Source organism: Anser brachyrhynchus, assembly GCF_964034855.1.
Source record: "Anser brachyrhynchus genome assembly, chromosome: 25".
NCBI classification, from domain to species: Eukaryota; Metazoa; Chordata; class Aves; order Anseriformes; family Anatidae; genus Anser; species Anser brachyrhynchus.
This window is the reverse complement of record NC_137718.1, coordinates 249505-275732: the sequence shown is the minus strand read 5'-3', so window position 1 is coordinate 275732 and position 26228 is coordinate 249505. Positions and strand designations below refer to the sequence as shown.

The 26228-nt window shown below is 44.4% G+C and overlaps 2 protein-coding genes across 5 annotated transcripts; both read left to right on the top strand.

Moving 5' to 3' along the window:
- The first annotated feature begins 21 nt into the window (after positions 1-21).
- On the top strand, positions 22-15906 carry HYOU1 (hypoxia up-regulated 1). Its single transcript, XM_080567842.1, has 24 exons — positions 22-174; positions 418-511; positions 1823-1901; positions 2296-2450; positions 2550-2626; positions 3216-3397; positions 4015-4130; positions 4904-5087; positions 5559-5693; positions 6622-6704; positions 6801-6933; positions 7255-7442; positions 7675-7813; positions 7922-7982; positions 8715-8797; positions 9414-9608; positions 10038-10237; positions 10911-10998; positions 11392-11514; positions 11937-12070; positions 12590-12674; positions 13110-13362; positions 14192-14272; positions 14810-15906. Exons 1-24 carry the CDS (start codon positions 111-113, stop codon positions 14869-14871), a joined length of 2994 nt encoding a protein of 997 aa, XP_080423968.1. The 5' UTR covers positions 22-110; the 3' UTR covers positions 14872-15906.
- A 532-nt stretch (positions 15907-16438) lies between these two features.
- Positions 16439-26200, top strand: SLC37A4 (solute carrier family 37 member 4). 4 transcript variants are annotated; one of them, XR_013942062.1, is made up of 9 exons: positions 16444-16694; positions 16798-17030; positions 18464-18707; positions 20167-20325; positions 20712-20797; positions 21782-21895; positions 23177-23242; positions 23979-24117; positions 24293-24431. XR_013942062.1 is itself a non-coding variant. In XM_080567802.1 (9 exons), exons 1-9 carry the CDS (start codon positions 16547-16549, stop codon positions 24880-24882), a joined length of 1356 nt encoding a protein of 451 aa, XP_080423928.1. In that variant the 5' UTR covers positions 16444-16546; the 3' UTR covers positions 24883-26200. The 4 variants fall into 4 exon arrangements, 2 of the variants coding, with proteins under 2 accessions (XP_080423929.1, XP_080423928.1); XR_013942063.1 differs by having other exon boundaries at positions 23979-24121; positions 24293-24421; XM_080567802.1 differs by lacking the exon at positions 23979-24117 and adding an exon at positions 24716-26200.
- Positions 26201-26228: the final 28 nt, after the last annotated feature.

Below are 26228 nucleotides of genomic sequence, written 5' to 3'. Positions count from 1 at the left end.
CGGGCGCAGCGGCGGCGGCCGGCGGCGGGCGGGCGGGGCCGGGCCGGGCCGGGCCGGGCCGCGAGGGGCGGGCGGGGCGCTCCGGGGCCGCGCGCGGCGGCGGCGAGGACATGGCGCGGGCGCCCTGCTGGGCGCTGGGCTGGCTGCTGCTCGCCTGCCTCCTGCCGCGGGCAGGTACGTGCGGGCACGGGGCTGCGCGCGGCGGGGCCTGGGCCGGGCCGCGGACGCAGCGGGGGCTGGCGCCGGGCGGGGGTCTCCCCGCGGCTCTCGGGGCGGGCCGGGGCGGCCCGGGGGCGCTCGGCGGGACTCGTGCCGCGGGAGCGTCCCGGCGGGCCCGGGGCTGCTCGGCGGGGAGCGGCGTCCGTCCCCTCCCGGAGCACGGGCACTTACCGCGTCTGCTTCCCTCGCGTGCCGCAGAGCCGCTGGCCGTGATGTCGGTGGACATGGGCAGCGAGTCGATGAAGATCGCCATCGTGAAGCCTGGCGTGCCGATGGAGATCGTCCTGAACAAGTAAGCAGCTGGTCCTGCGGCCCGGCCGAGTGCCGGTGCTGCGTGGGGCTGGGGCGGCCCGGGCTGCTGCTCACACGCGTTCCTAGCGGCTGTCTCGTGCTGGGGCCTGAGAGGTCATCGCAAACACCACTAGGAGTCAAAGTTTTGGGGTGGCGGGGGGTTCGGTTAGTTCTGTTTCAGTGTCATGTGGGGAACATCCCTGCTATCTAATTTAGGATTGCCTGAATTCAGTCCTAGCGCTTCCGAGCATGGCTGAGCGGCTGTGGAGTGCCAACCTGAGCAGCAGGGCAGCAGATCAGCCTTTACGCTTGTCTTAGGGGTGCTGAGTTGTGCTTTGGGCGCATTGTAAGCAAGCGACCCGAGGTCTGTTTAATTGATAATGCGTTGTGATACAGATGTGAAAGAGCGTAGTATCATCTTCCTGCATATACCGTTAAGAAGCCAGATTCTCAGTTCTCCATAATGGAACACGAAAGTAGGTTTGTGTTGCTGCTCAGAACCCACAGTCACTCGTGAAGCAAATAAAAGTCATCTTTCACTTGGCTGCTGTTGCTGCCACCAGTCCTCAAGACACTGAATGGAAAAAACATGGATGGGAGAGGATTTTTGATCAGGAGCATCCTTGCTTTCTGGGAGTCTAGACTCAGGTAATAAGTGTGTTTTTCACCTAGCTCCCTGAAACGTGGCAGTCATTGACAGAATGAGGGAACTGTCTTGATTCCCTCATTGGTGGAGGGAAGCAAAAATTATGCAAGTTTTGTCTAATTACGAAGTAGCCCATTCTAGAACATTGCTTGTGAGTCTGTCTTCTTCGCGTCAAGTCATTTTGTTGTAGCCTTACGATAGACAGCTGCTAACGTGTTAAAAAGTATTCAGAAGTGGGTAGCGTGCAGAAGTACTTATGAACTTAGTGGACAACTTCAAGCCATTTGATAGTTATCATAATGAAATCCTCATCTTAGTGTTTTCATACTTGGATTTGTAGCAGAAATGATTCATCTCTTGTTAAGTAGTTTAGTGCTATGGGAAAAATTATACAACTCCACAACTTCAGCTGTTAATTTGAAAGATAGCTGTCTGTGTTTCGGTCAAGTGTGTTAGTTGCGGTTGTCATGAAGAACATTGGAAGATATGAAAGTTCTGAAGAGAGATGTTGCTATTTGCAGCTCTTTCGATTAATAGAGCTGGTCTTCCTCTCTGTAGGTGGTATCTGAGAATCTTTTAGTCTTTCTGGAAAGTAATCGCTACCCTTTGTCGCTAGGACCTCTGTATTGACCATTCACCTTTATTGCTGTTTTTTTTCCTGTATAGGGAATCGCGAAGGAAAACACCTGTGGCTGTTTCTTTGAAGGAAAATGAACGTCTCTTTGGTGATAGTGCACTAGGAATGGTAAGAGTTCACGTTGCTTCTTATGCCAGCTGCAGTTCATGTACATGAGAAGGTGTTCCCACAGTTGGGTTCTGATAAATGATAAATATCTATTGATTGATATCTAAATTAATATCTAATTGATATTGATTGATATCTAAATGATAAATATCTATTTTATTTATCATAAAAATGATAAATATCTAAATTAAGAGGAAGTTTTATTTCTTGCCCTGTACTTGCTTTCTTATCTCCTTGGTGTTTTGCTGGCTTTCTCTACCAGCTCTTTGTGTACCAGGCTTGTGTTCCAAAATCCCATCACAAGAATTGTTCACCATGTAGATTGGGAGAGGTTTGTCTAACAGCAGGAAGGACAAATAAATGCAGTTGGGTGATTTATTCTTTCTTTCTGTAGTCTATAAGGACCCCCAAGGTGGCATTCAGATACTTTCAGGATCTTTTGGGTAAGCACATCAACAACCCCCAAGTGGCGCTGTACCAGACCCGGTTCCCAGAACATGTACTGGTGGAGGATGAAAAGAGACAGACAGTTATCTTCAAGCTATCCCAGTAAGTGACTGCTTCTGGGTTCCTTGTGAGTGGGACTTTTGCTATTGGACTTATGTAGCTGACTCTGTTGTAACTTCCTTTCTTCTCTGTTTCTTGTAGGGTGGTACAGTATTCTCCAGAGGAAATGCTTGGTATGGTCCTGAACTATTCACGTGGTCTGGCTGAGGAATTTGCAGGTTGGAAGGACTTACGTTTCTTACAGTACCTGCATATGTTTGTGTATTATAAAATGTGAATGGAGACAGAAGGTGTCTGGAAAACCCATGGTTTCTTAGAAGTGGGATGTTGGGTCATCTTAGAAACAGGATGTTTCCATGCTGTGGTGGTAATGAGATCACAAAGTAATGAAAATTACAGGTCAATTTGATTGATGTGTTTCATTTGTGGCATTACTGGGAAGCTGTATGATGTTCGGTAACATCAGAGCCAGTCCAAATACTTTTTACTCTGGAGAATGAATGCAATTTATTGATGAAGTAAGGTTCCATTGAAGATCATATCTGCTACAATTTAAGGCATTTGAGATAATTTTGACACATGAAAGTCAAGCAGTAGATTAGTGGCTTTATGAGAATCTGAAAAGTCTGCTTGATTTAAACAGGGAACGGAGTAATCTCTAATGATACTAGCTGCTGATGTTGCTTCGGGATTGAGTTGTGTAGGGGTCTTTAGCTTGGATTCTCTGGTTTTGCTACCGTCACTCCGTTATGTTGTCTTTGCATGTGGCTACTCTGATGAAAAAACTTCTTCCACCAACTCTTTCAGAGCAACCCATCAAGGATGCAGTGATCACTGTTCCCACCTACTTCAACCAGGCGGAGAGGAGGGCAGTTCTGCATGCCGCTCGCATGGCTGACTTGAAGGTTCTGCAGCTGATCAATGACAACACTGCTGTAGCATTGAATTACGGAGTTTTTAGGAGGAAAGACATCAATGCCACAGCACAGGTAGGTGTAGCTGGGAGATAGTCCCATGCAAGTGCATGCAGGCAGGGGAGAAAGCGCTGCAGATAAAATCAAAAAGGCCTTAACAGTGAGGAAGTGGACTTGCTGTTCAGCCAGTGTCCTCTGTTTTCATGTGTTCATCAACAAGATGAAGATGTGAAATCCTGTGTGAATGTGGTAGAGCCTTAAAAGCCTCAGAGCTTCTGGAGTGAAGGCCAGGTGGCTGGAAGTTCCCATCTTGAAAAAGTGTGTGTTTCTTGCCCATCAGCTGGTGGGGAGTAACATTAGCATTTTATTTTTTTTTTTAAGGTATTGGAAGACTGACTCTGAAATAGTTGATTTTCCTGAGGTTTAAGAAACTTTTAAAGAGCAAAGCTTTGATTTCTGATTTACAAAATGGGTGAAAATTTTTTCTTGTCTATCTGTGTCAGGCATGATCCTGCACATCTCCTTAGTTTGATCGAGGTACGAGTCCTGCATCTCTGTCATATGGTATAAAGCCAGTCTAGGGAATAGACATAGCCTTGGCCTGTATCAAACTTGGAAAGCCATGTGTTCTTTCCTTATTCATGGGGGATATCCAAGTGTTTCTGCTTCACCGTCCTAGCTTCTCTTTTCAGAATATCATGTTTTACGACATGGGAGCAGGAAGCACCGTTTGTACTATTGTTACGTATCAGACAGTGAAAACTAAGGACTCGGGAACCCAACCTCAATTGCAGATCCAGGGCATTGGGTAAGAATTCAACACAAGTTGCGCAAAACCTGAAGGTCTCAGGAAATAAATCATTTGTTTCACAGTCTCTTCTAAACATAGAAAGTTTGAATGAGACTTCAGCATGGTAATTTGGATCATAAAGTGGGAAGAATGTAGAGTGAGAAGACTACAGTTGTTAATAATTCTTACATCACTGCAGAAGGTAGCTGAGAAATTGAAGGAGCCCAGGAGGCAATCAGTATACTTAGTCTGTTTCAGGCTTTTTTTTTTTTTAATACAGCCTCAACCCATTTTAATGTAATTCCATTTGATAAGATCTTACAGAAGTAGAGGGTGTCAGTTTGAAAAAGTGGAATATCCTTCTGGAGAGGAACAAAAATACACTGCAGTTAAACGTTGCCAAATAACGAGGGGGATGCTGTAGATGTCCAGCTCAGCAATTTTAACTCTGAAAACACTTATACTACTGTTTTCGATAAAATACCTGGGACCTGACACAGTTATCCCTTGGCTTCTCAGCTGTTTGATGGGCTTAGCAATAAGGCCTTTACCATACATACGATGAAATTTTTTGTACAATGGCTACTGTGGTGGTGAATCTTTCTTTTCTTGGCTTATGTAAGATGTTCTTTTTGGAGCAACTGTCATTCTTTTGCAGACACAGCTAATAGTACTTCAGCTATTTTTGACCACTTTCTGCTTGGCATAGTTGTGAAATAATACATGAGGTTTGTTTGCTTTCAGCTTGTTTTAATTTATTATATCCTGGTTCTTTTTTTTTTTCTTTCCAGGTTTGACCGTACTCTTGGGGGTTTAGAGATGGAGCTTCGTCTCCGGGATTATTTGGCAAAGCTCTTTAATGATCAACATCCCTCAAAAGATGTCCGAAAGAATCCCCGGGCCATGGCCAAACTACTAAAGGAGGCCAATCGTCTGAAAACTGTCCTGAGTGCAAATGCTGACCATGTGGCACAGGTATGACTTTTTGTTGCAGGGTTTCCAGAGTTCTTGGGACTGAGGGTGGGATGATGTTATTTAGATTAATTATCTAATAAATAGTTAAATATTAATAAAGCATAACTGTTTCTCTGCAGTGTCAGTATGCTGAGAAGCATCACTCCCAGTATTTCAGAGGTGGTGGCACTGGCAGTTATTCTAAACTTGTGCCCACTTAGTAGCACTACTGATCAAATTAATGTATTGGGTAAAAGTTAGCTGTGCGAAGCTTGGTAAACAAACTTTCACAATGTCTGAGAGAAGCTGTCTGTTATGTCTGCATTCTGTCTTCTCGTCACCTTAGCAATTGTAGGGTTCAGATGAAGTGCAGTCAAGTTATGGGTGCATTAACAAAGCTGGAACTTTTTGCACACTGGGCAAAGCAAGCAAAGATTTTTGCTTGTAGAATGCTCCATGGATATTAACATCTTATTTTTTTTCCCCCAACAGATTGAGGGGCTACTGGATGATATTGACTTCAAGGCCAAAGTCTCAAGGCAAGAATTTGAGGATTTGTGCTCTGACTTGTTTCAGCGAGTCCCAGGACCTGTGCAACAGGCTCTGAGCAGCGCAGAAATGAAACTGGTATGTTTAGGAATCCATTAAGAAGCCTGAAGGTTTCCATTTGTGGAGCTGCTGTCACGTCATGATCAAAGCATCAGTGACTGTGTTATTTACAAGGCATCAGCACTGCTGAGAGGTACAGATGCCTGCTGTTGTAGTAGACAGTGGTGTTGGTGCTGCAGAGAAGTTACTTTTTGCAGTGTCATGCAGGAGTCTGTTGTGGCTCTCTGCACTATCTACCAGAAATAAGGTAGTTGGAGGAGTGTTTTCTTTCTGTTAAAAAAATCTGTGTTCTTGGGCTGTAGGTTTTAAAGGCTGGTCTTTCCTTGTTTTGTCTGGGATGCTGGTTCTGGTCTCTCTTCTGAAGTTTTAATCTTAAACTGCTTGGAAACAGAATTGCTGCTGTTCAGGCTTCTTGTTTGAGCGCTCCTTTTAGAAGCCCTGTTCCTGACTGCAGTTGGACCAAATGTGATGCAGTCATTTGGAGAGACTTATTGTGCTGCTAAATGCTCACATTCCAGAACGCCAGCGTACTCTTGAGCATCTTTTGGCTACTGTATTCAAAGCAAGACATTGATTCACCTCTTAGAGGCCGGGTTTCCGTCTGTTCTGGTCCAGCTTGCTGTCTGAGTCATTGGCTCCTCTGGCATAAACTGTAGTTTGTTTAATTCTAAATTAAGTTCAGGTGACTTTTAGCAGTGGCCATATCAACCATGTTTGACAGACCTGATTCCAGGTTCCTATTGCTGGCATGGCCTCACATCAGCCTGTCTGAGACCTCAGGCACTGACCTGCATTAGGACTGCAGCATGTAGTGCAGCATGTAGCATGGTTGTTCTTAAAGCACCGCATCAGAGTGCGATGTCCGGGGAAGAACCATAAGGAAGCCCTGAACTTAGCTTTCCAAAATTGCTTTCTCAAAGACAAGGTGACTGTTTCCAATCCCTAGGATGGAATTGACCAGGTGATTCTAGTTGGCGGTGCCACACGGGTCCCCAAAGTGCAGGAAGTTTTGCTGAAAGCTGTGGGCAAGTGAGTATGTGAGGCCCCCTAGTATGTCTCCTATTGACAAATTACTGCTCATGGCAGTGGCTGCAAAGCTCATGTCTTTTGCTTTTCACTTCATAGAGAAGAACTGGGCAAGAATATCAATGCTGATGAGGCTGCAGCTATGGGTGCAGTCTACCAGGCAGCTGCTCTGAGCAAAGCCTTTAAGGTGAAGCCTTTTGTGGTTCGAGACGCAGCTATGTTTCCTATCCAGGTAACCCTTGGCTTGCCTTCTTTTGTAAAAGATGTGGGTAAATGGGGCTATGTTGGGAGAAATGTTCCAGGTGACCTATTGGATTTTTTTTGAGCAAGGAAGCTATGGAGATTTTTCTGCAAATCTAATAAAGAAAACAGAATAAATATTTAGTAATACAGAAGTGATATATCTAAGAAGTCAGGAATACAGAAATCTCTGTTGAAAAACACATACCTGTTCCCCAACTTTTGCATGAGGTAGGACAGTCAAATGCTGTGGAAGCCTCTAACATAGGATGCTGTAAAGGCAGCTGGTAGTTGTTTCGTCTTTGTGTTGCAGGTGGAGTTTACTCGTGAAGTTGAGGAAGATGATAAATCCAAGAGTTTAAAGCATAATAAGAGGATTTTGTTCCAGCGCATGGCACCCTATCCACAGCGTAAAGTTATCACTTTCAACCGCTACACAGATGACTTTGAGTTCTATGTCAACTATGGAGATCTGTCTTTCCTGAACCAGGATGACTTGCGGTGAGTTGAGTTCAGCAACAGAGCAGACAGCCCCATGAGAGTGCAGTGTGCCCAGCCTATGTATCTGACTGGCCACTAGTACGTATTTGCAGATTGGTTCTCCAAATTGTTTTAGAAAACCGAACAACACTGGTTCCTTGCTTAGTGCAGTTGTCCAATGCTGTGGATGTGAGAAATGGTTAGCTGTTCTGCATCTTAAGTTTAATCACTTTCTGCTTTTGTCTATCATCAGGATTTTTGGATCTCTCAATCTCACTACTGTGAGGTTAAAGGGAGTTGGAGACAGTTTCAAGAAGCACTCAGATTACGAGTCCAAAGGCATCAAAGCTCACTTCAATATGGATGAGAGCGGAGTACTAAGTCTTGACCGGGTAAGCCCTGTTGTGATGTTCATCAACCTGTCTATCTTCCCAGTTCTGTCCTTGTTTATGCTAGTGATGGTCCCTTCTTAAAACTAATTCTATGCTCACCTCTCCAAGGTGGAATCTGTGTTTGAGACCTTGGTGGAAGACAAACCGGAGGAGGAGTCAACTCTAACAAGTAAATGCTGAACTTTAATATTCATACTGACTTTTTTTTTTATTAGCAGTATCTGGGATTACTATAAGCGTACTGTTTCTCTGAGCACAGCAAGCACCATGTATTTGAGGGGTGGAAATTAGACAGTTAACCATAGTCTCTGATATCAATAGCTCCAGAGCACACAGAAGCCCTGTGCAAGTGGCTTCTGGGTGCTGCAAGGAGCTCTGAGATGTCATACGTTCCTAAGGTGACTATTGCATGCATTGCAACTTGAAAAATAGGTGTTCTTGTTCATTTACATCTGATCATTTCAGGAGGTCTGTCCTGAAGGGAAGTCCTGCATCCGCAACCCTGCAACATTCTCCCTTCAGGTTGTCTGGGTCATGATGCTGTCATCTGTGCTTTGCACTTCTTGAATTTTAGAGAAAGTGCAAAGACTGCCTATACAGAGGAGTTGGAAACTGCATGTTTGGAGGTGAAGGGGAGAGATGGCTAATGCAGTCACAGGCTGAAGCTTGGAGCTTTTTAGCTGAAGTTACAAATTTGCAGAGGTGGAGGCCCAACTTCTGTGTGCATGCAGAAGTACAAAATAAGGTCAGGAAGAATGAGGTTCTGCAGTGTATGTAGCAAACCTGTTGGGAAGCTCCTTGGTAATCATTACAGTTGTGAGGGAAAGAACTGATCGCTGAAGAGGGCTTACTTCTTCCTTCGGAAATACGGTGTTCTGGACTTTTTGTCTCCTATTGACAGAACTTGGAAACACAATCTCAAGCCTGTTTGGGGGTGGTGGCCATACACCAGAGACTGGAGAGAACCTGACAGACTCAGTTCAGGTGAGCCCCAGGGTGACTGCCCTGACAGTTAGGTGGAAGGAAGTCCCTAGGTCTTGCTATGGCTGCAAAAGAGGCAGCAAATTCACGTGAGCAGAATTCAAGGTGTCTGGCAGGGTGTCAGAACTTCTAAATATGTACTTTTGAGAAAGTCCTGTATTCCTCTGAAATTGATGCATTTAAAGAAACTTGTGGTCTTTTGGTGGCAAGTCCAGCAGTGGTGGACTAACATTACAGGAGTTGCTTCTGTCGAAGTGTCTTGTTTCTAAATTGTTCTGGTGACATATAGATACGTTTCTGTGTGTGCTGTTAGTATAAGCGTCTAGGAGGCTACTTGTTTTCTTCTGGGCCATATAGGCACAACTGCGGTTTCACTGGCAGTACTGATTTGGTTTCCTTCCAGTGAGATGAAAGTTCTGTGCCATGGATTCATGTTCTGCACTGAAGTGTCTCTTAATATTCTGCCTCTATCCCACCTCGTACAGTCCCTCATTAATGTCTGCTTTCTCTGTGAATGCTGTGTTTTTGCAGAGAATTACCTGTTCTGTGAAATGTTTGCATGGAATTTCTACTCAAAAACTTTCTTTTGTTTTCCCCTGTACTTGCCTGTGGTGGTCAGGAAGAAGAAGAAAGCCTAGCAGAAACAGCTAAAGAAGAGCAGGCAGTGAAACAAGGCCAGAAGAGCAGTGCAGAAGATGCTGGTGAAGAGCAGGGAGAAGAGAAACAGCAGTCACCACTTCCAGATCAGGCAGAAAGTACCCCTCTGAAAGAAGAACCACAAAAAAAGGAAGAAGGCGAGAAATTAGAGTCTCAGGTAAGCATCGGGTTGAAAGAATGGGACTGAGACTTTGGTGTCTGAGGGGTACATTTGGAGCAAATAAATACCTATTGTTTTGCAGTGTTCAGTGGCATTCTTTCTCTATTAATGGCCTGCCTTGGAAAAAGTTTAGTTAGTCTTCAGTTGCAGGATGGACATCTCTTTTCTACTAAAGCCTCTCTTTGTCCTTTATTCCTTCTTAAGTTGTCAGTGTCTTGTCTGCATACAGAATTCCTGTGGAAATGCGTTGATGCATTCTTCCATTTACGTCCTGCAGATATGCCCAAGATTTCTTCTTACTTGCTTGGGCAGTCTTTGGTAACTAGGTCCTTCGAATTCAGTTGCATTAGAAACATCTTTCAGGCTATTACTGGAACACAATGCAAATCTGTCTGCTTGTCTGAAAATTTATCTTGTCTGTTACAGGATCCCAAAGAAAATAGAGAAACTATGAAAGAAGAAGAACCATCCAAAAGTTCTGGTGCAAGCACAGCTACTAAAACAGAGGAAGAGAAGAAAATCAAAGCACCCAAGAAGCAAAAGCTTGTCCATGAAATCACCATGGAACTGGATATAAATGATGTGCCTGATCTGTTAGAGGATGAACTGAAGAGCTCAATGAAAAAGTATGTTTTCAATAGCTCTGCCTGGTTAAAGCTCTAGATGAAGGAAGTGAGTTGCTTTGGGACAAAAGGAAGAGAGCTTCAAAAATTACCTCTTACCAATTTGTATTCCCTGTGCAGGAGTGACACCTTTTCTGTTCCCTTAAACTGATTTTCTTTGAGTGAAACATTCCGTCTTTGGTCCTTGATGCCTAATCTGGTCTTAGATTAGATTTCTGTCTTTGAGAGCTTCTTGAAATGAACCAGGGAAAAATATCTCCAAAGAAACTGTTGGCAACTCTGAATTGCCATGGCACATGTCTGCATTCTGGGACTGCAATACTTAATGTAGAGATCACACTCAACCTAACAGAGCTCTTGGTGTAAGCAGAGGTAGCAGCAGCCAGAGAAACGTTACGCAAATAGTAAAATTTGTTATAGTGCTGCTGGATTTCTTGAGTCAAAGAGTGTTTCTGGTTTTAAATAGTCAATGCTGTATGAGTTTTGTGACTTCAAAACTAGAAGGATTCTGCGCTGTCTCTCTCCCTTTAGTTGAATCTTTTCCACCTGTCACCTTCCTCTCCTAGAGATGGAGGATTGAAGGAATGGTGATTACTCAAACTGGTGTATATGATGTGGTGCTCATCTAAAGGCACTTACTTTACTACCTTTGATTTCTGCTCTGTTCACATGCTAGACTCCAAGACTTGACAGTCAGAGACCTAGAGAAACAGGAAAGAGAAAAATCAGCCAACAGCTTGGAGTCCTTCATCTTTGAGACCCAGGTAAGACAGGGATATAAAGAAATGAGAATTCCTGGAACATGGGTAGAAGTGGCTCGTGTAGTTTGGCTGATCTGGATGCAGGGTTCTTTGAGCTGATTGGAAGAGCCTGGTTCTAATCCTTCAGTCACCTTCTCTAACGTTAGGCCTCCCAAGCCCATGTGGAATTGAGAGGTTTCCTAAATGCAGAATGAACTTCAGCACATCTACCATCATGCACATAGAAATGCTGGGAGCAGGAGCTCAGATTTGGGAGGGTTGAATGAAAATCTCCTAATCGATGCATGCAGTATGCCTGGACTTCAGAGTGCATCCCAGTTACTAGTGGGTGACCTGGTGGCTTTTCCTTTCACACTCAGTGTTGTTTGAAGGGAATGCTTGCATTGTTCTTTTCAGGACAAGCTTTACCAAGAAGAGTATCAGTTTGTCTCAACAGAGGAGGAGAGAGAAGAAATTTCGAAAAAACTTAGTGAAGCTTCAAATTGGATGGAGGAGGAGGGCTATGCAGCTGCAACTAAGGTATTGCTGCATGGAGTTGAGATACCAGTCTGCTATAACTGACATAGAAATCATCATATGGGCTGACAGAGTATAGATCCATCTTGACTCTTTATAATCTAGTTCTTGAAAATTTCTTGCTTCTGCAGTGCACAGATGTAATATGTATTAGTTCTTCCAACCATATGGATGTGTGGTTGGACATATTCCGTTGACCGTTCAATGTGTATGAATGGTCTTCAACAGCATTAGCAGTAACCTGTTGATTTTGCGTAAAGCTTAGTCACGTGGCTTTTATTTTATTTTACTGTACGGAAATGGTGTATTTAATAGAGAATTACAAAACTGCAAGTTTTAACTTCTGGGGTTTACAGTGTTCACAAGGGAAAGAGTTAGAGACTGGGCAAGCTAATTGTCTGCTTTCTGCTCTCCCCCTTTTGCAGGAGCTGAAAGACAAGCTTTCAGAGCTGAAGAAGCTTTGTAGGAACCTCTTTTTCCGTGTCGAGGAAAGGAGAAAATGGCCAGAACGCCTGGCTGCCCTGGAGAGTCTGCTTAACCACTCAAACATCTTCCTCAAGTAAGAGCAAGCTGTTAGGAATAAGAGTTGTGCAGCTCATAACATAAGGGATGCCAGCAGGACTTGTCCAGATTGAATGTGTTCTGAAAGTCGCTAGTGCTTGTGAGGAAAGATACCCAAAACTCAGCTTCCTTAGCACTTGGTTCTGCAAAACATGTTAACAGAAGTGTGCAAACTGTTTAAACTGGAAGAAGAGGAAGCGTCCAATGCTATACACACTATTTCCAAGCAGACTTTTTTTCCCTCTTGGTTCTATGGTCTCAGCTTTTTGAGTCTTCCCTGTTCTTCTGTTGTTGTGATAGTTGCATTTGCTGACTATGTATTCCATTCCTAACATCCAGAGATAGATTTAGGACTCTTGTTTCCTGCAGCAGATGTTAGAAAGATAAGTGTAAAATGTGCTAATTTGGTATGTGCGGAGACTATTTATTACTGGTTTTTACTGGTGGTGTGAACTCCGAGTTGCCAATATATAATCTGTTTGGTTAAACAACAATAAACTTTCTTTTTGTCTTTAAGGGGAGCCCGCATGATTCCAGAGTCTGACCAGATATTCACGGAAGTGGAACTGGGTACGCTGGAAAAAGCAATCAATGAAACAATGGTAAATGGGTTGTGCTTCCCATTTCAAGAAGTAGCTACTGTACATTCACCCAAAGTCAGGGAATAGAGCATGCATGTCTTGTTTCCATGCCACCAGCAAACATTTTGTGTGTTTCAGTGTTTTCTAATCTTCTGTGTGACCCCAGAAAGCTCTAGGGGAATGTTTTTTTTGTGTTATGTGTGGACAGTTATCTCCAGGAGTGGTGGTATAGCCCAGTAATCTGGCTACATGGTTTTCAGAAGTAGCCATTGGGTTTTGAGGGTTCTGTTGCTTTTTGTCCTTTGTGTAACTAAGAAACTTGTAGAAATGCAACAATGAGCAGTGTTATCCTGAGCAGTGTTAGAACACTCAGTTCCAGGAACTACGATGTATCACAATCTCAGTCACAACTCCTAAGAAACATCCAAAAAGCACCTTTCCCCTCCCTTCCCATAGATGTGGAAAAATGAGACACTGGCTGAACAGAAAAAGCTGTCTCCTGCTGAGAAACCTGTCCTGCTGTCCAAAGATATAGAGCTCAAGATAGCAGCGTTGGACAGGGAAGTGCAGTATCTTCTGAACAAGGCCAAATTTGCAAAACCCAAATCTAAAAAGGAGAAGAATGCCACAAAACCTGATTCAGGCAAGAATGCTACAGCAACCTCCGAGACTGAGAATACTATCCCTCCCACGGAGGGGAAGCAAGAAGGTAAGGAGTGGGTGGGAAGTGTGGCCTTAGTATTAGATAATTGCCATATAGTAACACATTTTTAAAAGGGAGCTAAATATGTGAAGACGCCAGTTAACTGATGAATCAAATGATTCTCCTAATTCTCAAAGACTTGGGAAAACCTAGGTATGACAGTCGTGTGTTTTTGTTGTGTTTTTTTTTCCCCTCCCCAGCTCTCTGTTTCTGCTAGCTTTCTGAGAAGGAAGATTTATGTACTACCTAGGTTACATCTTCCTATTTAGTATCTATCTCTTTGGCTGTCTGCCTTGTAAGAAAGATAAGCCAGCAGTTGCCTTCTGGATGTCTAGAAAAAATATTCATGGTTGTGTCCTACATCAAGAAATGCACTGAGCTGTTGATGAGAGAAGTTTGTAGCTTAGGTGGGCCCCAGAAAAACATCTGCCTGGGACGCTAAGGCTTGTTGTTTTCTGAACATTTTTTTAAAAAAGATCCTCAGGTTCTGAGTACCCCATTTCTTTTAAGTCTAGACTGCTGTTTGTCAGCAGAGTTGCCTGCTGGTTTCTCTTAAAGTCACAATTCCAAAGGTGGCTGGTCTGTAAGTAGATCTCCAAGGCATCTAAGGACATAAAGCCCAGAAGACAGACAGGGAGAAATAAGGAGCAGTTCTGTGACGTTCCTCTTGAGTGTCCTAGAGGGATCTACTGTCAGAGTGAGTTACTGGAATCCTGCTGAGACACTATGGCTGACTTTTTTGTAAACCTCGCTTGCTGCTGGTCACCTAATCTCCCTGCATCCAATTTCTGTGTATTTTCCCTTAACTTCTGTGCTCTTTCTGCTTTATATATAGATAAACCTGAGGATATCAGTCCAGCTGAGGAACCTCCTACGGCTGAGAAAGCAATAGGTGATGAGCCTCAATCAGACTCCGGTGGGTATATGTTTGATCAGTGGTCTAGAACTTTGATAGCTACGAGTGCAGGCTTTTTTCATCCTAAAAGGATGTAGGATGTAGCAATATGATGAAAATCCTGATTATGGAGCAGTTCTTATTTCTGCAAAGAGGAAGATGAAAATTTTGGGTTTCTCACAGTTTTCAAATGTTCATTGTTCAGTGTGAGGTTACAATGTACCACTGCCTCAGCAGCTGATTTATGCCTCTGTCACAATAGTTTATAGCCAGTTCCTTAGGTGTAAGCCGGTCTTTGTTAAAGCTCTCTAGGAACTGATCTGCAGGTGCATGTTTTTCTGACAGTAGTATTGTGAAGACAACGATATTCAACAGGTGGAGGGTAGTAAGGTCTTCAGCTCTTTGGAGCTGAGTATCAGTTCCCAAAGCATTCCTCTGGCTTATGTAAATAGATCAAGAGTTCAGTGGAATACTTAATGAATGTCAGTGACTTTCAATGCTGCCTTGTATGCCGTAAAAGCTATTACAGTGTGTAACTGTGTTTATTTCATTACACAGGGTCCAAAAAAGAGAAGAAACTAGAAGCTGGAGGAGAAAGCAGGAAAAACGATGAGTTATAACACCCCTGAAATCCCACTAGTGTCAGCATCTATTTATTTCATCATTACTTTTTTTTTTTAATGGACCTAGTTAGTTCTGATGTAAATGGAACACAACAAACAGTCTGACAACACAATGGAATAGAGATGTAAATTTTTTTTTCTTTTTGGGGAATTTTCCGCTACTAACTTAGTGAATTTGGGTGTTTTTTTTTTTGTTGTTCTTACATGTTTAAAGGTGGCCATGTGCTCACCAAGAATTGTCTCAGTTTCAGGACAGAAGTCACCAAAGTGACTTTTCTGTAGAGAGGAAACAGTTTAAGGAAGGTTTTAAGCCTTAGGAAGTAACTTGGAACATATGCTCTGTGCCACACCTCGTCTGGTGAAGATAGATGGGATTAATCCAGAAGCACATGTTGCTGAGGTGGTGTTGCATTAGCAAATGAGGTCCTAACTTAAGGAAATTGTGTGATTTCAACTGCTGGGAAGTGTATTCTCATTTGGATTCATATGAGAAACTGGAAAAGGGACTGGGGAGGCCGATGCTCTGTGCTTCAAGATAAGAATGTGTCTGCTTCCATAGGCTGTTATTAAAACTATCTCTATCTGTGCTCTGTAGCAGAGTCTGAAAACCGCGAAGTAAGATTTAACTAAAGGATTCAGTTTATTGTTTACTGTAAAATAAAAGTTCAGAAATTGCAAGACTGAATGCACAGGAGACTGAAAGAAGGTGGTAGTGCATCTTTTAGTCAGAACAACAAACAGTAGTTGACCAGAGAGGTGGCAGAGGGCTAGGCAAAAACAGAAGAAAACTGGCGAACTTAAGCTAACTATCCTCCTCCTTCAGTATCTTGTGTACTCGGACTGGCTCCATTGTGAAACTTCATGTCCTTGGCTGTGGTCTCCTAACTCCTTGGGAATGTTCATGCTGCTAAAATACACGAGTGAAGTCTTTGAATGACTTGCGCAAACACTTGTGAATGTGCATCTGATGTTGTTCTCCATTGGCCTATTCGACCAAAAATAAAAATGGCACTTCCAGACAGTCTCTAACAAGGGTGGTGGTTGCTTTGGAAAAGAGAAAGATTACTGAACTTTCTTTTATGTTTGAGTGGAGAACATCTGGTCCATCGTTATCTAAGGCATGCCTGCTTTCACAGTCTGGGCTTACTGACCCTGGGGAACTGCCTGGCCCCAGGCTCGGCCCCCTCATCCGTGAGGTGCTCTCAGCTGCCAGCTGACATAGAGGCCTCCAGCTTTTTAGGCTTTGCTGCGGTGCCCAGGGCCACCGAGCGCCGGCCCCAGCAGTACGCGAGGAACGCGCCTCTAAGGCCAAGCCCTCCTCCGCGACTCGGGCCGAGGCCCGCGGCCGCGCTGCGGGAGCTGGGAGCAGGCCCGGGGCTGCGGGGCGCGGCGGGACGGGGGCGGGCGGCGGGGCGCGGCCTGCGCCGCGGCGACCTTCGCGCGGTGCCGGAGTCCGCGCTCGGCGGGCGGAACGGGAACGGGGCCGCGGGGGGCCGGGGGCGGGCCGGGGGCGGGCCGGGGCTGGCGGCGCGGCGCGGCGCGTGCCGCTGGAGCCGCCGCTGGTGCCGCGGGCTGCCCCGGCCGCTGGGCTCGCGGGGCCGGGCTGCCGAGCGCCCCGCCCCGGCCCGGCCCGCCTGGCGCCGGCCCGGCAGCCCCCCGGCAGCGCGGCGGGATGGCGGGCGGCGGGTACGGACGGTACCGGGCGGCGATCTTCACGGCGATGTTCGTGGGGTACACGCTGTACTACTTCAACCGGAAAACCTTCTCCTTCGTCATGCCCGCCGTCATGGCCGAGGTGCCGCTGGGCAAGGACGAGCTGGGTGAGTGCCCGGGGCGGCGCGGGGCCGGGGCCCGGGAGCGGCGGGGCCGCGGCGTGCCCGGTTCGCGGCGAGCCGCCCGCCCCCGGCCTGTGCCTCGCTGCAGGGCTCATCACCAGCAGCCAGTCCGCAGCCTACGCCATCAGCAAGTTCATCAGCGGCGTCCTCTCGGACCAGATGAGCGCGCGGTGGCTCTTCTCGTCCGGCCTCCTGATGGTGGGTCTGGTCAACGTGGTCTTCTCCTGGAGCTCCACCGTGACGGCCTTTGCCGGGCTCTGGTTTCTCAACGGGCTGGCCCAGGGGCTCGGGTGGCCGCCCTGTGGGAAGATACTGCGGAAGGTAGGTATTTACCGAAAAACGTCGGAAACGGCACAGCTCTTGTTTTAAGCTCACCCAGCAGCAGGTCTGTTACAGGTGTTGCAGGAATAGTTGCTCCGAATTCAGAAGAATTCACACCCGTTCCTGCCTCCTTCAAGCCAAGGAGGTCGAAACCACTAGCTGTGATTTTTTTTTTTTTTCCCCCCATTGAAAATGAGAGAGTTTGTTAGTCCTATCCTGTAGGTGTCTTGGCTCAAACTAAGTTTGATGCCCAGTGTCCACTGGTAGCAGACTTTCTCCGTTATAGAAAACGTCATTCATTGGGACTGAGTTTTTAAAACATGAAAATGGAGGTCTCCTCATCTTTGTTGTTCTCTGCTGGGCAAGGGGCAAGGGAGCGATAATCAGTACTGTATCTGTACTCTTAGTGAACTTGGGCATTATAAATTGCAGCCTGTTCAGGTAGAACAACAACAGCATATGAAGAAGCAGTATGAGTCCAGCCTATAAGCTGCGTGCATTTGTTTTTTCTGACAATCTAATTGGAACACGTTGTTTTCTGCTTTATGATGGAGGGGAAGGAGTTTAGTTAGCTCTGTGTGCAAACCTTGACACTTCTGAATTCTACTAGGAGCACTCAGGCAGCTTGGTTTAGTGGGAATAGAGAAAGCAATGCAAAGGAAAGATCTGTGTACTTTCCATCCTACTTAGAAATTTCCTTGTGATCTGGTAATGTGAATGCAAGATTTTTAGAAAGATATAAAATCCAGGAATGCATGTACTTGTGGGAAAGGAGGTGATGAACAACCATGTTCGCCTTCTGCATGGCATCTAATTCGACAAGCTAGAGGAGCTGGCAAGAAAAGGACTATCAGAGATGGTTGTGTACACAGAATGGAAGTTCTTGAATGATGGAAACACACATAGTATTTTGTGAAGATGTTTGTGAATGTAGATCTCAGATGTTCTCTTGTCGACAACAACCATCCAAATGGTTCTGGCTCTGAGTGCACAACGCAGTAAAGAACTGATCGTGCCTAATACTTAATGCAACAGCAAGTCCTTAAGTTACCCTGCGACTCTCTGCTTATCTATTTGTGGTACTGTGCCAGCAGACATTTCCAGGAGGACACTGCTGCTGTCAAGTGAGTATGCAGAACTGTGCACTCTCTCCAACCCCATGTCTCAGTTTCATGGAAATGGAAATAATCCTGAGTTGGCTTATGGTACGAACACCTGTCAAGCTCCTATGACTGACGCTCGTGTAACATTTGGAGTTTTCTGCACGACTAAGGTAGAGAAGAGTTGGCTCTCACTTTATTTGGTACTGTAGATCTGTGTTGGAGTTTCCCAGAACCCTCGTTATGGGCCTTTATTGCAGATTTTCAGGTGCAACATCGTATTCATAATATTCTTTCTCAGACCTTACACCATTTTTTTTTGTTGTTGCACAGTGGTTTGAGCCTTCCCAATTTGGGACTTGGTGGGCAATCCTGTCTACAAGCATGAACTTGGCTGGAGGCTTAGGCCCCATTGTTGCTGCTCTTGTGTCTCTCAACTACGATTGGCGCATGACTTTGTCCTTCTCTGGCTTCATCTGCGTGGTTGTCTCTTTTGTTTGCCTTGTCCTAATTAAAAATGAGCCATCGGATGTTGGGCTACCCAACATTGAACAAGGAACCAAGAAAGGAAAGAAAGGTGAGCATTAGACTTCGTTGTAAGTGCGCAGCCATATGAGATGGTGCAGTACCTTCTGTCTCTGTTCTGGTACAAATATGTCATTCTCAGTGGATTGAGCTCTCAGACCTTTCTTCCTGAAATTATTGCTCAGCAGGATATGTATAAGGGATTGTTTTCAGCAGCTTTATTCTGGTAACTACTGATCTGTTGTTTTTAGTTAGAAATCATACATAAAATGTAAATGTATGTTTGCTTTAGTTTCTTATATATATATATATATATAAAATAACATGATTTGTAACTAAAACACAAAAAGATACATATATATATTGAAAAAAAAAAAAACCACAAACATACACCAAACTACAGTTTGTAGTTGGGGGCCAGTATTTAGGCTTCTGAAACTGTCAAAGTGACGTGCAGCAGAGCAGAGGAAGAGTCTGACCACCACTTAGTTCTGTTCTTCGGTCTACCAATGCCAGACCTGTTGCCGAGATGCTAATGGCCGTTTCATCTCCCTACCTGTATTAAGTCCTCATGTTAAGAGTACCACCCTGGTTTTCTTGGGGCTGAATATTCTGGGGCTCGTGCACCACATGCTGTGGGCTGAATATTCTTGGGGGGTACTGGACAGAGAGGAAAAAATGTAGCAGCAGGCAGGGGCTCCTTAAGCCTTTCTTCTGTGTTGCCAGAGGACAAGTAGTTCTCCCCTCACCCCTCCATGGGTTCTCTTGACCCCTGGCTTGTGGTGGACTCTGCTCAGTGTTTTCTGTCCTAACCTAGGACATCTGGTTAGTAAATGTTTGTTCAGACCACTGAGTATGATGCTTCTCTGAAAGCAGAACAGGTAGAGGAAAATTGCAACACAGGTTTGCTGTAGAATTTTAAAGGTTAGTGGAAACTCATCCTATCATCCATACTGTCCTGTGATGTCTGTGCTGTTAGACTCCACCTCTTTTGTAAGAAAACAATATTGTTTCCCTAGAGTGGTCTTTGGGGACAGAGTGGTTTTGTAGGTGTTTTTGGAAGACTTGATGCAAAAATCAAGGTACAACTTAAAAGTCGGCATCATTCCTTGGGTATACATAGTGTCTTTCGTATGCTGTGCTTAAAATTGTTAGCAAAAAAATATGGAAAAACATATATTTTTAATTATCATTGATTAAAAATTCACAATCTTCCTGTCTTTACTGGCAATCATAATACAGAAAATTCCCGGGGGTAGCATTTTGATTATTGTTTTTGAAATCTTTAATGAATATGGCATAAATTGACGGAGAAGATTCTGAAATCACTACAGAACCAGGACAAGGCGAAGGTGAAGCCATTCACTAGCAGTTGCTTTGAGTATCTTCCCCTTTAAGGATGTTCTCATGCATGAATCTTGCTTGCACAGTTTTCTGTGCTGTCACTGAGTCGGTGTGGGTCAGTAGCTGTGCTCCAGTAAGAGTAAGGCTCCTCCTGATCTTCCTTACAGGTTCTTCTAGCGACAATAGCACTTTGACAGAGCTGCTCCTCTCGCCATACCTTTGGGTGCTCTCAACAGGCTACCTGGTCGTTTTTGGAGTGAAAACATGCTGTACTGACTGGGGACAGCTTTTCCTGATCCAGGAGAGGGGACAATCTATGCTTGTGGGTAAGATGCAAAGTTGCATTTTTAAATGGGGCTGCAATTTGGAAGGTGTTGCAAAGAGCTTGACTGGGTACAGCAAAAGGACCCGTACACTTCCAATTGACTTGTTCACCTACCTCCTACCTGTCTGCTTGGACACACAGGTGTTGAAATAACATGCTGATAAAAGTTACTGCATGTGCTGAATGCCTCAGTGCTGTCTTGTGCCAGGGCCCTGCTGGGACTGGCAGCCTGGTATTCCTGCCCAAGGATGAACTGGAGGATCTTGTCCAGCAGAGATGCCTGAAACTCACAGTGAGCTGACAGCAGTTGAGCATGGTCTGAAGCACAGCAACTCTGCGGTTGTGACCAAACCTGACAGAGTGTTCTTTGCTTCACCTGTGTTCTAGGTAGTTCCTATATGAGTGCCTTGGAGATTGGGGGCCTGGTGGGAAGCATTGCTGCCGGATACCTTTCTGACAGAGCAGTAGCAAGAGTAAGTAATGTGGACCCTCGGATGTGCTGGGCAGTTAACACAGTGCCAATTTCAGCATCTTTGGAATTTTGTGTTCGCCTTCTGTTGCAAATGCCTAAAGATGACCTTTTTCCCTCTCTAATACCTTCAGCAGCAGCGGAGCAGAATGTTCCCCTTGTGCACTCATTTATGTTGCTTTGGAGATTCAGGATAACCAAAACGCGGAAGTAGGGAATTGCTACTTCATGCTAGAAAATATCCATTCTCAGTGTCATGTTTCTTTCTTCTGTCTTCCCAAGCTCTTCTTTTGGATGCACTTTTGTGCCTAAACTACACTGCTTTGACATGGGACTTTTGAAACTCAGACCATTCTTGATTAATCCATGTCTTTCCCTTCACGGAGAGGTAGGCTGGGAGGGACACAACCCACCTCAACAGCTTAACCAAGGTGTTCAGCAGGTGCAGTAAGAGTGGTGTCGCCACTGCAGGACACAACTGAGAGAAGTAGGCCTGTATCCAGTTCGGCTATGTGCACTAGAACAACTGCTGAATATCCTAAAAGTTTTTGGGAAATGTGTGTGCCAATATTATTAGGGATCACAGTACTCCTCTGTGATGGGAGATTTAAGATGTTTCATCTGTTCTATTTACTTTTTTTTTCCTGTAAACTCTAAATTTCCATGTTGAAAGACAGATGTGGTTGTTGATAGTTGTCTTCTGTCGGGAAGAAATAATTAAAATCCAGTGGTGGGATCTGAAGTCAAATTCAAGGTAGAAAGAGGGCAGAACTGATAGCAGAGAAGTATCATTCATCACTGTAAGAGCTTCCTTTTTAGTTCAGTGGATTCTTCTTAAACCAAAATCAGAAGTCTCACTAAAAGATGTGCTTTTGATGTGCCACCTGTGTTTCTGACTGGACTGTGTGGATGGCATTAGCTATTCTGAATATAAATTGGAAAGAGTCCTTCCAGGCTCTGACTCTCCGTTTTTCTTCCTGTGTTACAGGTCGGTCTGTCAAACTATGGGAATCCTCGGCACACGCTGCTGCTTTCCATGATGGCAGGGATGTGTGTATCCATGTTTCTTTTCCGCGTAACAGTCACAGGCGATTCTCCCAAGGTAATCCATGCACACCAGTTGTGTCTCGGGTCGGCAGGCAGGTACAGCCAAGCACCCTTGCAGCTGTGTGCAGGGTGCAGACATGGGAGGGGGCTGCTGCTTCATGGTTTGAGGAGAACCTCACAAACGTGGTAGAATGGCAGGGTTAGTTTTTGGGGGCTTAAAAGGCTGACCAGGTGCTGATTGGTAGTCAGCATGGAATGGGAAGCTCCCCTTTTCACAGGATTTTGATCTGACTGCTGATTTGAATTCTAACCAGTTGCATAAATTCAATCAAAACGAACTTTGAGTTCTGCACTTGCCTCACTGCTTCAGCCTCTTTAATTCTTTTACTTCTGTATTTTCAATAAGATTTCCACACCTCTTCTGTCATGTAAAATAGTATCATAAATAAATGGAAATGTTTGTGTAGAGGACAATGGTTGAGAGGTGTAAACTAGTAATAGTAAAAAGATTTAAAAAAAATAATTTTGGCAGAGAGTACCTTTGGGTAATTTTTGTCTGTTATAACATTGTGTTGTAAGAACTGCCTCTGCAGGGAAACATAGGGTGATTTTGCTGAGTTGATCAGCAAGAATTCAAACTTAACGTTGCTTACAGCTTTTGATAAATGAAGCTTTGAAGCTTCAGTAGGGAAAAATGTGGCAGCATCCTGGAGTCTCAAGCCAGCCTAGAAATAGGAGTCTGGTTAGTAATAATCAATGTGTTTACATTTTGGAAGAGGCATCTGTCATATTGATTCTCAGCATTAAAACTAGCTGGCAGTCTTTCTAAAAAGCATTGTAACTCAAACAGTTGTTCTGGGTGCAGTGTGGCTACCAGTTTTGATAAGGAAGGGAAGAGTGATACACGTCTGTGTAGGAAACTGCAGGAACAGTGAGCTTGATGAAAAAGCTGTACAGAGAACAGTATCATTTGCATTTCAACTTTAAAATCAAATGCCAAGAAATGATGTATTTGCATTCTGACTATTTGTAAGTGGTAAAGTTTTCATGAGGCAGAAAGTGCACGTAAATTCTACGAATAGCCCTTTAATGGTGAAGAATTTGATGATAGGAAGCATGACAGTTTTCTTCACCCTTCCCAAGAACTGTCAATGTGCATTTTCTTTCTTTACACTAGAGAGAAACGGGCCAGCACAGTCTGTGTTGGACTGCTGCTGCCTAACTTGGCTTGGGTAGTCTGCATTACTGGCTATAGTATAGACGTGATTTGCATCTGACCTAATGACTGCTAAATAACTGAAATTTATTTTCTGCGTTTTACTCTTTTCTTCCTCAGGAAAATCACTTCTGGACTGTAGCCTTGCAACCTCTAGCTGATCTTACAGGCCTAAAAGAACATGAGGTTTCTGCCTTGCATTTCTTTCTTCCTCTGCCTGTTTCTGCTTTCACTGATATGCCTTTTTCCAGTCCTGAAAGGTTGGTTAGTACTACAGACCTTAGAACCAGGGCATTGAGAAGATTACTCTAAGTCTTGTAAAAGATACCTTTCTTATAACTAGTTGATTGCACTAATTTACTGTAGAAAGTCTAAATTCAAAACTGTATTTAAAAATGTTATGTAAAAAGCTCTGAGGACTGTTAAGGGATTTTATGAGCATGCTCAGAATGAGTGATCCTGCTCCTGCAGGTGTTGTTCCGCATAAATTTGGCAAGTTCTTTCCTAACTCCGTTCCCCATCTGGAAAGTAAGATGGTACTTAATCCCTCCTGGGCATCTTGAAATGGCTTTTATTGTTCATAAAGTATAAAGCATGCTAAAATCTTGAGATGGTAGAGTTACTTATCCTTTGTTGTCCTTTCACAAGTAATTAAAAAACTACCTGGCTCAGAATCTTTCAGTGTAAGCTGACACTGAAGTTGAAACTGTTGGTTTTGTTTTTTTGTTACTGTTTTGTTTTTTGTTTTTGTTTGCTGTTTTAGTTTAGTAACATAGCAGTTACCAACTAGTGGCTTGTCACAAATAAAGATCCTCTGATCAGTTGCTTGCATCTAAAATGAGAATGGCTTTTTTTAGTCAGGTGTCTCCTGATTCATTTTTAAAAGTGAGCTGATTCACAGCTCTCCTCTGTCATTTCGCAGGCTCGTTGCCCATCTTTCTTCTATGTTCTGGTTCTTTCTTGCAAACTGGCGCATGTCGTGTACACGGCTTAGGGGCTGAACTGCAGGAGAGGAAATTTCGCACTGGCTAACTCTGGCGTGCTGGAGATGCAGCTGAGCTGTAGGTACATGGGGTCTGTCACCGGCTTGAGCTCTTCTGTCTGCAGGCCAGGGAACTGGTGTCAGCTGGAAAATCTCAAAACCTCTTCCTTTTACTCTGCATAGAATCTATGTAGTTGCTGACTGACAGTGGTAAGATGCAAAGATCCCATTTCTGATCTTGCTTGTTTTGACAGCTGTGGATACTGACTCTGGGAGCTGTGTTTGGGTTCTCCTCGTACGGGCCGATCGCTCTGTTTGGGGTGATAGCCAACGAAAGTGCCCCTGCCAACCTCTGTGGCACCTCTCATGCCATTGTGGCTCTCATGGCCAACGGTGAGTCATGCACATTTCCCTTTTCCCCAGAAAATGAGCACTACCAATGTTTGTTCTTGATGAAGCATGGTGTGACCTTAGGTGCCAAGTTACCGATCATGGCAAGGCATCTAACAAACAGACATAATGGAGTTGGAAGTCCCAAAGATGTTTCCTGGTGTATGTGATGGGTTTTTGTCATGTACTTTTAGGCCTGAGGAAGTTCTAAAACATCAAAAAAAAGTATCAACAGATAAAATTGAGAAGCTTGAGTGTTGCTAGTTTTCTGTTTCTTTTCCTTACAGTTGGGGGCTTTCTGGCTGGACTACCCTTCAGTACCATCGCCAAACATTACAGCTGGGCCACAGCCTTCTGGGTGGCTGAAATCACCTGCACTGGGAGCACCGTGGCTTTCTTCTTACTGCGGAACATCCGCACCAAAATGGGCCGAATTCCCAGGAAGGCTGACTGAGGATAAGCTGCTTGGAGAAAAGGATGCTCCTGTGCTGACACAAATTATATTTGTTTTTTATTTAACTGGCCTAGGAGTGAGTTTAACTATTGCTGCAACCTACATAAAAATGTGTCAACTTCTCATTTGCTTTCATGTGCCTGAAGGCACAAGGTTCCTGCTGATTGCTTTATCCCTTGAGATGTGATAATTCAGCCAGTTCACATGTGCAGTGATTGGTACTGTATGACCTTTTTACAGCACTATTGGTGAAGCAGGCAGGTTTCACGGCCCGAGCTACTCAACTGAAAGTGCTGTAAAATGACAGGCTGGTTTCAGGTGCTGTCACATTTAGTTTTGTTCTTATTGTTGGTCTTAACCATTAACTGTTAGTTTAGCCTCGTTGTTCAGGGACACTGACATGCACCTTTTCTACATTCATTCATCCTTTGCAGCTGCTGTAAATGCGGCTGTCTTAGTTGACTTGGGTGTGAGCTCTCTGCTGTCTCTGCCCTGGAACCATGACAAGACCAGTGAATAATTATTACAGTACAGCTTCACAGCTTTACCCAGGATTGTTTTATATAAGCTAGGGTGTTGTTATGCTCTGGACAAGTGGAACGCTAATGTAGTGCTGTGATGTGATTCTCCTCAGCACTTAAAAATAGGCAAGTTTCCAAGAAATTGTTGGTAGTTCAGGGGAAAGCATTTAGAGAAGCTCCTTCTGTTGAACTGATCCTGCCCAGTGTGATTTCTGTGTACAGTGTTAATGATTTGCAAAGTAGGAGCTGCTGCCAAGTCTGATTTGCAGTGTGCTCTGCAAGCTGCTAGAAAAACTGACTCTGCAGCAGGCATTGCAACAGCAGCTGCCACTGGCACACATCTTCTGCAGCTGGGTTTTATGATAGCTACTATTTCTAGTATTGGCTTGTATTTTATCAGTAAAAGATGTGTAGCATAGAATGTTTTCAGGCAAAAACTGCATCTCTTATGGCTGTGGGTAAGGGCTTGAGCTATCTCAGAGAGAAGGCCTGAGCAGGAATATCGCTGACAGCAGGCAGCACTGATCTGTCCAACCCACCACTTTTGGCAATAAGTAGACTCAAGTTTTTAACCAGGATTTTGTTGAATATCCTTGCATTTTCCGCAGGAAGATGTATTGATTTGGGGTACTGGAAAAGGGGAGTTCAGCTCCTGAAGAACCACGTGTACTTTGCTGAACAGCTCGGTTGCAAGAGTAGATGGTCAGTCTTAATTAAAATAATGGAAGCAAATTACATTTTGTACTTAATTATATATGATCTTCTACTATCTGTGAAATAAAACTGGAGCAGTGTCATAAGGGCTCTGTTTGTCTTGTGGAGAAT